Genomic DNA, 13596 nt, shown 5'->3' with positions numbered 1-13596 from the left:
GGCTTGGGTATAGTTTTATATTAATATTCATTAGGTCAAGATGGTCCATAGTGTTTTGAAATATTGTAGACATGAGCTCATTTTGTCAGTTTTTTCTATCAGGTAGGAAGAAAGAAGTCCTTCTCTGATGGGATCTGTTTCTCCCTCTGGCAGTTTTTTTTTTTTTTTTCTTTCATGTATTCTAAAGTTCTCTTATTAGGTCTGCACATTGAGGGTTGTTATATCTTCCTGAGGGATTGTCCATTTTTTCACGTTGAATGTCCCTCGTTATGAGTTTCTCTTAGAGAACATGTAATTAGGTCCTGCTTTTTTTGTCAGTCTAATGATCTTTGCATTGTTAGTCATTTCTTTTCAATGCAGTTATCAATAGGGTGGGATCTAAGTTTACCTTATTGCTATTTGTTTTCTATTCATCTCCTATGTTCTAGGTTTTATTCTTTCTTTGGGAAAATTGAGTATTTAGAAATTATTTTTTTCTCTTCAGTAGACTTTTTTAGCCATATCTTTGTTTTTTGCTGTTGTCTTTGGTTTTGTTTTGTTTTTTCTTTCTTTGTAAAAAAAATTTTTAATAACATTTATTCATTTTTGAGAGACAGAGACACAGAATGCGAGTGGGAGAGGGGCAGAGAGAGAGGGAGACACAGAATCCGAAGAAGGCTCCAGGCTCCGAGCTGTCAGCACAGAGCCTGATGGGGGGCTTGAACCCATGAACTATGAGATCATGACCTGGGCTGAAGTCAGACGCTCAACTGACTGAGCCACCCAGGCACCCCTTAATTTCTTATTTTTGTTTAGTGGTTGCTCTGGGCATTAAAGTAGCTAATGACAGTATAATTCTATCAACTTCCCTCCTCATTCTTTATTCTATTGTTGTTCTGTATTTTCCTGCTAAGTAGATTATAACATCATAATTCAGTGTTGCTAATTTTGCTTTAAATAGCCAGTTGTTTTTAAATAAAGAAAAAAAAAAGCTTAGCTAGCCCCAAATGTACCATTTCCAGTGCTCTTTATTTCTTCCTATAAACTTGAGTTTCTATCTGTTATCATTTATATTCTGCTTTAATAACACTCTTTCATATTTTTATAGTAAGGTAGATATGTTGGCAACAGATTCTCTCAGCTGTTGTTTACTAGAAAATGTCTTAATTAACTCCCATTATCTGAAGTTATTTTCCCTGGACATAGAATTCTTGGAGATAGGTTTATTCTTTCAGTACCTTAATGAGATAATTTTATTGTCTTTTGCCTCCATAGATCCTAATGAAAAGTCATCTGTAATTCTTTTCATTGTTCAGTGTATGTATTTTGTCTTTTCTTCTGGATACTTTTAATCTATTTTTTTTTTTAATCTAATTTTTGGTGATCAGTACTTTGACTATGATATACTTGCTTGTTTTCTTTGAATTTACCCTTGCCGGGGTTCGCTGAGCATTATTGTCTCTGGCTTATTTTTCTACCAAAGTGGGAAAAAACTCAGGCATCATAGCTACGGTCCAGACAGTAGAATGAATGAAGGGATAAAATGAAGTTGCATGCCAACTCTCTTCTAAGGACGTTTCTCAGAAGCAACCTCAAGAGGTTTCCATGTATATCCCATTATCCAGAATGTAGGTGCAGGCTCACGTCTAGCTGCAGAAGAGGCAGGTGGATGTAGCCATTATTCTGTGCAGCTTTGTGACCAGATGCACAATTGCAGTGAAAGCAGAGGAGACAGATATCGGAGACAGCAAGCCCTTTGTGCTGCACGTCCTCTGCTACAACAGGCCCTTTTCTGGCAGCCAGCAAGTGACAGAGCTCTGACAGATCCTGGATTACATGTTTTCACATTCTCGGCCCTTCTGCTGCACCCCAGACCTCGAGCGTTACAGCAACAAGTACCAGTCAGAAGCTTGGATTTTGGAATCAGACTGCCTAAGCCCAATCTCATCCCTGCCATTTACTAGCTGTGTAATGTTGGCAAGTTACTTGGTCTTTCTGTGCCTCTGTTTACCCATTTGAAAAGGAAATAATAGTACTTAGCTCATAGAATTCGTACTAGGGTTAAATGAGTTATTTTAGCTAAAACACTTGGAACGGTGCCTGGTATGGACAAGTGTTTTCCATTAACAGACACTGTTTCAGCAGATTGCCCTTTTGAGCCTGTGCAGAAATGCTGCCGGAGATGGCCCTGCCTCTCACCTCTTCCCTCAACTGTTTGCTCTAGGACCCCACCTCCACTTGTCAGCCTTACTGGACGACCCAATAGCTGTGCACGTGTTTTGAGATCAGCATGTGAACACCACTCGATTCCAAAACGCTCCCTCTTGGATATATCCAGGGACTCCACCCTGAAGGATTCATGCACATGTGAAGTTCTATTATGTTGCAGAGATCGGCTGACAGGCCGGCCTCTCTCCCGTGCCCTGACCACAGACTCTGGGTGTACAGGCAATTTGGAATTTCCCCAGAACCACTGCTTAAAGGAAGGTGAATCCAACATTTATTGAGCCCCGCCTGCCATCCTATTTAATCCTACGCAGCAGGGGTCATCCTTATTTCTTATGTAAGAAAATTAAAGCACAGAATGATTAAGTACTTTGCCCAAGGTCACACAGCTAGTAAGAAGATTCAAACTTTGGTTTCCTGGCCTTGCGTCTCTTGTGCTATGCAACTTTGTCTTTTTCTCTCGTGGGAAGGTCCTTTAAGAGGAGGCTAGGGAAGATGTGAGTCATTTACAAAGGATGTCATGTCAATTAAGAGGATGACAATTGCTTAGGTGATGGAAATGGAGAATTTTCTGGTCAAAGCAATGGTGTCTTAGCTTGGGCTTCTATGACAATACCATAGACGGTTGGCTTAAACAATAGACATTTACTTCTTATAGTAATGGTGGCTGAAAATCGGAGATCAGGGTGACAGCATGGTCAGGTTCTAGTGAGGACTCTCTTCCAGACACTGGCCTCAAGTGTTAGCATCCACACCTGTGAATTTGGTTCCCATCTGTATGCATCTGACCCCTACTCCATGTCCTTTGCATCATATCTCTTTCCCTGAGCACTAGATCTGTAGTCAAGTGAGTCCTGAACAACCAGGAAAGTGCCTCAGCTCAACACGCACAAAGCTGACTTCATCACTCTGCACTGGGAGTCTCCTCCTTGTTTGCCATTGCAGTTGGTAACAACACCATCCACACTGTGCCCCAGTCTGGAAACACATTATAATTATAGCTGCTTCTTGCTGAACGCTTATTATTTGCCAGTCACTGTGCCAAATGTTTTCCAGAGTTCTTCATTTAAGCTTCATAAAAACCATATGTTGTAGGCATTATCATCCCCATTCCATGAATACAGAAACATGAGGTCAAGATGATTAAGGACTTGCCCACGGTCCCACAGTTACTAGTGGGCAGAGATGGTATTCAGCCCCAGTTCCCTTTGGCTCCAAAGCCTGTGCTTAACGTTAGGTCACACAGAGAAGGCGCATATACAGGGGCCCACAGACATGTTTTACTTGCCCGAGAAATGACTTACCAACAGCATTTTAATGTGTATTTATTTTTGAGAGAGAGAGAGAGGGCACTCCAGAGTGTGAGTGGCAGAGGGGCAGAGAGAGAGGGAGACACAGAATCTGAAGCAGGCTCCAGGCTCTGAGCTGTCACAGGGTTCGAGCCCACAAGCCAGGAGATCATGACCTGAGCCAAAGTCGGGTACTTAACTGACTGAGCCACCCAGGCGCCCCCCTCCCCCGACTTACCGACATTTTAAAATAGGAGGGGTTCAAACAAGAATCAAGATTTCAGATATTTCTTGAACATTCAGAAGATCTGGCAACTGGATCCACCTTCCAAATGGCACGGTTGGCCTCAGGTGAGTGACAGCCACCCACTTTGGAATGCACTCCAGGAGCATGCGTGCCGCAGTTTGCCACCGTCCCTCCCGCTCCTTGCTGTCTGTCTTCCAACAGCCCCACTTCCTTCATCAACACTACCTGCCTGACCCCTGCTGACGTTTGAATTTTTGGCTCCTGTTACCTGGTTTCTCTTCTCTTTCTTTCCCCCGCCATCTAATTGGTGCCTGAACTGACGGTGTTGCTTGTGAAAGCATTTATTGTCGGTCTCACATTCTTCTTCCCTATTGCTGCAAATTGTTCCTCATAACCTCTCACCCCAATTACGCCAGCAAACACCTGGTTTCCTGTCTCCGGTCTTGACCACCACTAATTCGCCCTCCACATTGCTTGCAATTAGGGATATCAACAAAACGTGAATAGATGACGTCCTGTGGCTTCAGAATGAAAGGCGCCCTCGTTACTGAGGCACACAGGACGGTTTGTGCTCTGGCCTCTGACCAGTGCCCTCATTTATGTTGACTTTCCCACACTCCTCTTGGCCTTATTGAGATATGGGCTCGCCCCAGTCACGACCCTTCACATCTCCTTGCGTATTTACCAACTTTCTTTCTACTTGGGATATTCTATGTGGATTATGTAAATATCTGTAATGGAGTATATGGACTTGAATCTCGTGATTGCCTTTCTAAACTTTGTGTTGTTGCTTTTTTTAAATTGTGACTTGATCGATCAGTCTCCTATTTCTTTCTCCATCAAGGTACACACAGGATAGAAAACATGAGTCTTGGTTGTGTTTTTAGATCCCGACAGCTTAATTGGCCCATTGCTGATTTCTGTGCAGTGGAACAAGTAGTAAGAGCTCAGGCGTTGAATCCCAGCTCTGCCCTCTACTAGCTACATAGACCTCCCCAGGCTGCTTCGTGTTTCTAATGTCTCATCATTAAGTAGGGTTACTAAGAGTTCTTTTATCATACAGTTAGGGCGGGCTTAGATGACATAATGCACGTAAAGGCTTAGCACCAACTGTGCACGTGAGCCCCCAGTGGATGTCATCTGTTGTTATTATCACCATTTTTATTGAATTCATTTATTCCGCATTAGATCAGGAGCGGTTTTGGGATTTTTGCTACATATCCTTTTAGAACTCACAACAACTTTATGAAGAACATAATTTCAGCTCTTTTCTGGCAGAGGCAGCAGGTTAGAGAGGTCAGGCTTGCCTTGGTCGCTGTTTGTCCTATGGCAATACGTATTAAGTATCTCCTTTTCAGTCAGAGTAAAATGGAACACGTCTCATGAAAGATGGAGTTATATTCCACTCTAGGCCATGAAGGGACTCCTTGGGGAGTTCAAGGGTTATTAAAACTGATGTAGTACATTTTTAATATGATCTCTAAAATTAAAAAAAAAAAAAACTACTGGGAACTTTATAAAATGTTGAATAGTATTGGATTTTGAAAAAAAATTTTTCTATTCTGTTTGGAAAACTACCAGGTTGATTATGCCTATTTATGAGGGATGCTTCAGATAATTAAGTCTGGGAGCTATTTTTGTTTGTTTAATATATTCACCATGTCTTTAACGGTAACAACAGAAATTGCCAGCATTGCTGGGAGTTCTGTGTGAAGATGGGGAAATACAAACTTAAATGTAGACAAGAAAAGTTGAAGAGAATATTGGAATAAAAACTATTAGTAAAATTATTTAACTTTTGATTCTAAAATTTGAACAACCTTCATTTAATTTTCAAGTTGCTCTTAAACTGGTAGAGGAAGGCTAGGTTTTACTAAAGCATTGTCAAGTCTCTGCATGGACACACAAACCTACAGACCCACATATATGTACGTACATTTTTTTAAATTGAGAAATACTGAAACATACGTACAGAAAACAGAATAGAAATCACCCACATAATTAGCACATTTATTTTATTTATATATATTTTAAAGTTTATTAATTGGGGTGCCTGGGCAGCTCAGTCGGTTAAGTATCCGACTTCAGCTTAGGTCATGATATAGCAGTTCGTGGGTTCAAACCCCACGTTGGGCTCTGTGCTGACAGCTCAGAGCCTGGAGCCTGCTTTGGATTCTGTGTCTCTCTCTGTCTCTGCCCCTCCCCTGCTCATGCTCTGTCTCTCAAAAATAAATAAACGTCAAAAAAAAAAAGTTTATTTATTTTAGAAGGAGGGCATGAGTGTATGCGGGGAAGGAGCAAAGGGAGAGGGAGAGAGAATCCCAGGCTGGCTCCGCACTGTCAGCACAGAGCATGACTCGGCTTGAACTCACGAACCGTGAGATCATGACCTAAGTGGAAATCAAGAGTTGGACGCTCAACGACTAAAGCACCCAGGTGCCCCCACAATTAGCACGTTTAATATTTTTAAAAATTTTAATGCTTTATTAAGGTACAATTTAGATATCATAAATTTCATTCATCTTAGGTATACACCTCAATGCATTTTAGTAAATGTATCACCACAATGCAATATTGGAACATTTACATCAACCCCAAAGACTGCTCATGGCCAAAGTCAGTCCCTCTTCCCACCCAGCCCCAGGCAAGCACCGATCTGTTTTCTGTCTAGATTTGTTTTTTCTGGACATTTCTTATAAGTGGAGTCACACAATATGTGTTGGTTTTTTTTTTTAATGTTTATTTATTTATTTTTGAGAGAGAGAGGGCGTGTGAGCAAGCCTGGGGGTGGGGGCAGAGAGACAGAATCCCAAGCAGGCTCCTCACTGCCAATGCAAAGCCCAAGCCAGGGCTCATCCCCACAAACTGTGAGATCATGATCTGAGCCAAAATCAAGAGTCGGAAGCTCAACTGACTGAGCTGCCTAGGTGCCCCTTGCCCCTGTGTGTTGTTTTTTTAACTGCTTTCTCTTAGCTGGTGTCATTTTTTGAGGTGCAGCCACACTGTAGCAAGAGTAGAAGCTTAGCTCCCTTTTACTGCTGAGTAATATCCCATTCTGTGGATACAACACAGCTTATCCATTATGGTAACCAGCTTGAAAAAAGGTGTATATTCAAGAAACCGCTAACCGTGGCTGCTTCTAGAGAAAAGAATGGGGTGTGAGGGATATTGGTGGGAGATTTTTTTCATTGTTCACTTTTTTATATGGGTTTAACTTTTTAAATTCAGAATTGCATCTTTTTTGAAGCAAAGCAAGGGATGTCTTTCCCCCAGCAATGTGTATGAAAGAAGGGAAAGCCCTCCACTTACCCCAATCCCACTTTCCTGAAGGTAATCATCGTTAATTTATGTTTGGCATCTTTCTAGACTCCGCAGACACACACATACATATCCACCTGTTTACTTGTACATACTTTCATGTCCCCGTATGTCTGTACATCTAAGTAGTCCTGTGTCTTACATTTCAACAAACTGGAAACACGAGCTTAATATTTTAACCCACGCTCCGCGAAGCTAAGGAAACCTGCCTTACCCGGGTCGTTGGGTGATCCGAATGCGGAAGCCATTAAATGCATTGATCGGTTCACAGTGGGGGAAAAGTGAAGAAGTGTGGACCCGGTCTCCCAGCAATTCTGTGTGAGCACGGTTTAATTTTTATTTTTTTAATCCTTCCCGGGGACTGTGTTTTCCGGCAGGGTACTTCGGATCGGCCTGCGAAGAAAAGGTGGACCCGTGCGCCTCGTCACCGTGTCAGAACAACGGCACCTGCCACGCGGACGGCGTGCGCTTCACCTGCAGTTGCAGTGCGGGCTTCACGGGGCCCACGTGCGCCCAGCTGGTGGACTTCTGTGCTCTCAGCCCCTGCGCGCACGGCACCTGCCGCAGCGTGGGCACCAGCTACAAATGCCTCTGTGACCCAGGTGGGTTCCCTCGTGCACCGCAGGTCTTTTCTGTCTCCAGTCTCAGACTTGTAACTCGTCGTTTGCATCCGAGCAGACGTTGGCTCGTCGAGTGCGTTCGCTTGTACGCGTAACTGAACGCCGCTCGTTCATGACACACTTTCTCTTTAGGCTTATGGTTGGCAGGGCTCGTGTTTTTTTCTTTGTTTTTTGGTTTGTTGTTTTGTGTGTGTGTGATTTTTTTTCAGCTAGTTGTTTTCATTTACTTTTTTCATTTTTTCAATATAATTTATTGTCACACTGGCTTCGATACAGCACCCAGTGCTCATCCCAACCAGTGCCCTCCAAAAAACACCCTCTCCCTCTTCGTGAGCAGTTCACAGTCATTGCGGAAAAGTAAGAAAATCCAAGTAAGCAAAATGAGGAAAATTAAAAACAGGCTTAATCTCATAACAGCTTAATTATTTTTTAACGATTTACTAGAGGTCACTCCAGAGCTTTTACTGGATTCTGTGTCATTTAATACTGTGTTCTTAGGTTAATGGAGAGTGTTTTTCCATCCTAATAGGCATAAAAAACAGGACGCAATCCATTTAGAATTTTCTCATCTATTTAAATTCTTCCTCTGTGCACAGTATGTGTCATGGGACCTGTGACGCCCTGTGCAAATGTGCGAAAATCCCATCATTTATTTTCCAAAGATCCTCTGCATTTGACTGATTTTTTATTATTGTACATTTTGCTACTCCGAAGTCAGAGTGGGTCACCAGTCAAAATGTGTATCTGCACAACCTACCTGTGTGCTCTGGAAAGAACACACGTGGGCAGCTCTTCTGTGTCCCTTCTCTCCTGCCTGCGTCTCCACACGTGCATGAGCTAGCCCTACAGAAGGCTTTGAAGCGTGATTCCTTTCACAGGCGCCTTGGCCCGTCGGCGTGGCGGCCACTTCCCCGGTTTTGCTTGAGTCCTGGTTCCGCTCGTGCCTTCCACCCAGATGCCTGCCCCTGTCACCCCGTTTCACCCGTCATCTTCTCCTGGGCTGAATCAGCTTTCCGCCCCCTAAAGTCCAACAGTCGGGGCACCTGGGTGGCTCAGTTGGTTAAGCACCTGCCTTCAGCTCAGGTCATGATCTCTCAGTCTGTGAGTTCGAGCCCCCCATCGGGCTCTGTGCTGACAGCTCAGAGCCTGGAGCCCGCTTCGGATTCTGTGTCTCTCTCTCTCTCTGCCCCTCCCTGGCTCGTATTCTGTCTCTCTCTTTCTGTCTCAACAATAAACATTTAAAAAAATTATGAAGTTCAACAGTCACCTTCAATATCACTTGTCTGGTCTTTAAAACATATTGTCTTTGCATGTGTCTCTTTCCCCACTGGGGGTAGGAGGAAGTTATTTTATCAGTAACCTTGTAGCAGCCCCAAACCTCCATGTAGTGAGCATGAATCTTCCTAGGTTTTTGGTGTTTCTCATGTCTGGTCCTTTCAGTGCCCTCCCTGCAAGGTAGATGGCGTCAAGCCACATCTATTAAATGCCTCCTGTTTGCTTCAGTCATATCCCGGTGGCCACATACCCAGAAGGGGACTGAATGCAGATTCCAACCCAGGGGCCGTGGCTCCATGCCCAGAACATGCTAGGGGCACATCTCATACTCATGAATCAATGCAAGGAATTAGTAGGAATTGCAACTAAGCATGGAGGGGGGTTGAAAAACCTTTCTCATGTAAACTTCTAGTCCTCTGGTTTTCTTCTAAAACATTTTTTTAATGTTTATTTATATTTGAGAGAGAGAGAGAGAGAGCGCCAGTGTGAGCAGGGGAGGGGCAAAGAGAGAGAGGGAGACACAGAATATGAAGCAGGCCCAGGCTCTGAGCTGTCAACACAGAGCCCGATGCAAGACTCAAACTCATGAGCCATGAGATCATGACCTGAGCCCAAGTCGGACTCTTAACCGACTGAGCCACACAGGCTGCCCTAGTTCTCTGGTTTTCTAAGAAATCATGGGATTGACATTTTATGCGATGACATTATATATATATGATGATGTACGTAGGTAACGGAGAGAAAAACAGTGCATATTTGGAGAGAACAAAAGAGAGAAATATTGAGAGATAGTGACTGACTTTAAATCGGCTCATGTAATTGTGAGAACTGGCAGGTTTTAAATCTTTAGTGCAAGCTGTCAGGCTGGAAACTCAGGCAGGGTGTCTATGTTACAGCCTTCTCAAGAAACATCAGTCTTTGCATTTAGGCCTTCAGCTGGATCCATTGATCCAATTCTGATGATCCGATGATCCAATTCTCATCGACTGGATGAGACCCTCCAGCATCTTGGAGGGTAATCACTTGACTCAAAGTCTGCTGCTTTTTAAAATACTAATCTCATCCAAAAAGTACCTTCACAGCAACTTTGTGTTTGACAAAATATTTGGGTGCTGTGGCTTAGCCAAGTTAACACGCGAAATTAACTATCACAGTAACATTTTTGGGTTTCCCATTAAACGTCGAGGTGAAGAAGGTTCTCCACTTCTGTGGATGCCATGAGATGCCTTTTCTGTGCTTACACCCGTGCTGTCGTGTCAGAGCCCTGGTGGAAATGGGAATGGCTTTCCCAATGGAGGGCCAGTTTGCTTCCACATGCGTGGCAGTGTGTGTGTGCCGTGGAATGGGCCATGCCGAGGAGGAAGCTCCATGGTACCCTTGCCTGCTGGGAGTACAGAGCTCCGAGACCACTGGCCTTGCAAACAGAGCAAGCACCTGTTGTGCCGGGAAAAACAGCGTCACTCATGCCGTGACTCACGGGTGTGCCGCTCCCAGCCCTGAGCAGGTCAGAACACAGTCTGCGATTCCCCTCGCCAGCCAGCGGGAGCAGGATCTCTCCATCAGGATCTTCCTCAGTAGTTCATTCCCAGTCTCCCGAGCGTTCTGCTTCCTGCAGGGAAGGAAAAATCAAACATTACCAACCCAGAAACCAGCCTTGTTTTCCCCTCCTCTTCTCCTCAGACTTCCTTTCTTAATCATATTAAAATTTTCTACTTAGTTGGCTTACTTTTATGTTTGTTTGCTTATTTATTCATTTGTTTATTGTTAGAGAGAGTGCAGGGTAGAGGGGCAGAAGGAGACAGAGAGAGAATGAGAGAGAGAGAATGAGAGAGAGAGAGAGAGAGAGAGAGAGAGAGAGAGAGAATCTTAAGCAGTTTCCATGCTCAGCATGGAGCCTGACACAGGGCTTGATCCCATGACCCTGGGATCATGACCTGAGCCAAAAATCAAGAGTTGGATGCTCAATCTACTGAGCCACCTAGGCTCTCCTAGTTGGCTTATTTGTCACACTTTAAATGCAATGTAGTTACTTAATGATAAATGCTACTTTGTGTGGCTTGATAGTATTAAAATGTTGTTTAATACTATGGGGTAGAGTTTATCAGCATGTAAGAGGGGGCTTACATGGGTCCTAAACAGAAAATAGATTTCCTGGTCTTTTCTCTTTCCACACTGGGAAGTGAGAACCTGTCTGTGAGATCCCCTCCCACTGACTCTCACCACAGGAAACTGACAGGACATCTCTGGGCCACAGTTTTTGTTTTTATGAATAGCATCTTAGATGCTCATCATCTCAACTGCACTTGTTGTCACAGCCTAGGTGGGGACAAGTTGCTGACTGTGGTCTGCTGTGTGTGTGAGGGCATTAAATGAGAGGCATGCGACACATTTCCTGGCATGGAGTAGCTAAGAGCTCTTACCCTTTCTTTCCATCCATGGACATTCCAGCATTTCCTCTTAAGCCGCGGAAGGGTAAAGTGTCTCCTGTTTAAATACCACTTTCTCCTCCTGCTTTCTACTCACACTTCCTTCATGGCCAGCTGGAGCATTTAGCTTGGTAATAGTGGATGTCTAGCCACTGAACGAAGAAGCATGTATTGCCTTCCATGGTTCCTTCAGTTATTAGGCGGTGTCCCCGGGGTAGAGCCTTGGAGTTCTGTCAGAGTGTTCTCTCATCGGACTTGGGAGATAAAACTGCTTTCAGAGGGTTTGCTTCCTCAGATCATTAGGTGACATTGTGTGAAATAAAAAAGGCATCTTAACATCTGGCAAGAATTTACATTTTAAGAGGTGAAAATGACAATTCTCTGAATGTGAAATTTTTAGTCTTAATCTTTTGGAGCATGTAATTGCTTTACCACTAGTTTGCATAATAGAAGAATCTCGTGAGAATAGGTGAAATTGGGTGTCTAGCTGAAAAGCAGCAATCCTGATCATCTTTATAGAGCGCAAACCGATCCCATTTCATAAAATGACAGCAGATTGAAATCATGTCAGGTTGATAATTAGTTCCCATCTGACAAAATGCCTTTTGGGTGACTGCACATCAGACTTGCCAGGTGCTTTATTTTCAAACCTCATTTTTAGCTTATCAGGCTAGGGATTTCTGATGGGATTTTAATATTAAATAATAAAATGTCAGCGCTGAGTAATCACTGAAATATTATCTTGCGGTGACAATGTTAAGTGATAGGCCACACGTGCTCTAAAAAAATTGCAAATTGAAATCTCCCGAAGACTGGAGAAGGTGAGAGCGTGGAGCCCTGCAAACACTGTAGCAGGTGCCACGGTGGAAGGAACTTGTCGGGGGGCGTGCTATTGTCCTTGCAGGTGGGAGCCGTGGGGTCTCATGTGTTCTCAGTGCCATGGTGGCATCTGGAGATGCCATTTGGGTGATGACCAACACTGGAAGCAATCCCTGGTTGGAGATGGTTTGCCCGAATTCATCAGTCTTGCCCCTGTCTCATGAAATTGTGTTATTACTCTGACCTTGTTAGTTGAACTGAATTAACTGTGCCATTACAGAGTGTGCCTTAAGTTACTATTTAAGGAATTTAAAATATAAGGCATCAGAGGATTTTTACATGGAAAAAACCAGTTTTTTTTTTAAAAAACGTTTTAACGTTTATTTATTTTTAAGAGAGAGACACAGAGCACGAGCTGGGGAGGTGCAAAGAGAGAGGGAGACACAGGATCCAAAGCAGGCCCCAGGCTCTGAGCTGTCAGCACAGAGCCCGACGTGGGGCTCAAACCCACAAACCGTGAGATCATGACCTGAGCCAAAGTTGGACGCCTAATCGACTGAGCCACCCAGGCGCCCCTCAAGTATCAGTTTTTATCTCGGATGCTAATTGACTGTCACAAATGAGACCGGGGACAACTTGCCAATCATGTATCTCTGCTGATTTTTCTCTACCAGAGGGTGGGTAACTCATTTAGATCATCCAGACTGTAAAAGAAAGAACGTTTAGACTTTTTTCCAAATAAAAAAATTTTGAAGGAAATCGTAGGAATTTCAGGTGCTGCTTTTCCTACTTTCTGCAGATGCCTCACATGTGGGCTGCATCTCTGGTCTCTGTGGCCCGAAAGACAGCTGGTGCTGCTCCCTCTAAAGTCACACTTGTCAGTATCAGCACTCTGATGGTGTCTTCCGGAAACACAGTCTAAGATAAGACTTAGCGCCTAGGATTTTAATAGCAGCTCAATAGCAATAAAGAAAAAAAGAAGCACACCTACAAGATATGAAGACATTTAGCTCGCTAATGAATGTGTAATTGCATTTAGATTCTTGGATAAGTGCAGTGGACAACTTTCATCTTTTATGAACCAGAAAGCTTTATTTATTAGGTTCACTAAGATGAAGACAATTCTTGTGTTTAAGAAGCTCCAGGGGATTCCTGATCTACATATCACAGATTCCTGAGAATTATTGACTGTATACCTTAAGGTATCTCCTTTACCCACATCCCAACCCAGTGGGCCAGTACCGTGCCCTTCCTTTGTTATATCTCAAAATGTGATATCTGCCCTCAACGCTGGCATACCAACTAGGATCGTGTCTACCTAGCTAAGAGCTGTAGTAATGCTGCATAATCTGTACTCTTCCTAAGGAAAAAATTTAATTCTCTACATTGACATCGTG

At 43.5% G+C, this 13596-nt stretch overlaps 1 protein-coding gene across 1 annotated transcript in view; it reads left to right on the top strand.

Annotated features, from left to right (window-relative positions):
* DNER (delta/notch like EGF repeat containing) overlaps window positions 1-13596 on the top strand; it is a 312842-nt gene that overhangs the window by 239167 nt on the left and 60079 nt on the right. Inside the window, exon 8 of the mRNA XM_027048560.2 lies at window positions 7437-7661. Within this exon, the coding sequence (XP_026904361.2) occupies window positions 7437-7661 (225 nt within the window). The remainder of the gene's footprint in view (window positions 1-7436; window positions 7662-13596) is intronic.

This window comes from Acinonyx jubatus, chromosome C1, assembly GCF_027475565.1.
Source record: "Acinonyx jubatus isolate Ajub_Pintada_27869175 chromosome C1, VMU_Ajub_asm_v1.0, whole genome shotgun sequence".
NCBI lineage: Eukaryota > Metazoa > Chordata > Mammalia > Carnivora > Felidae > Acinonyx > Acinonyx jubatus.
This window is presented reverse-complemented; position numbering and strand designations above follow the sequence as displayed.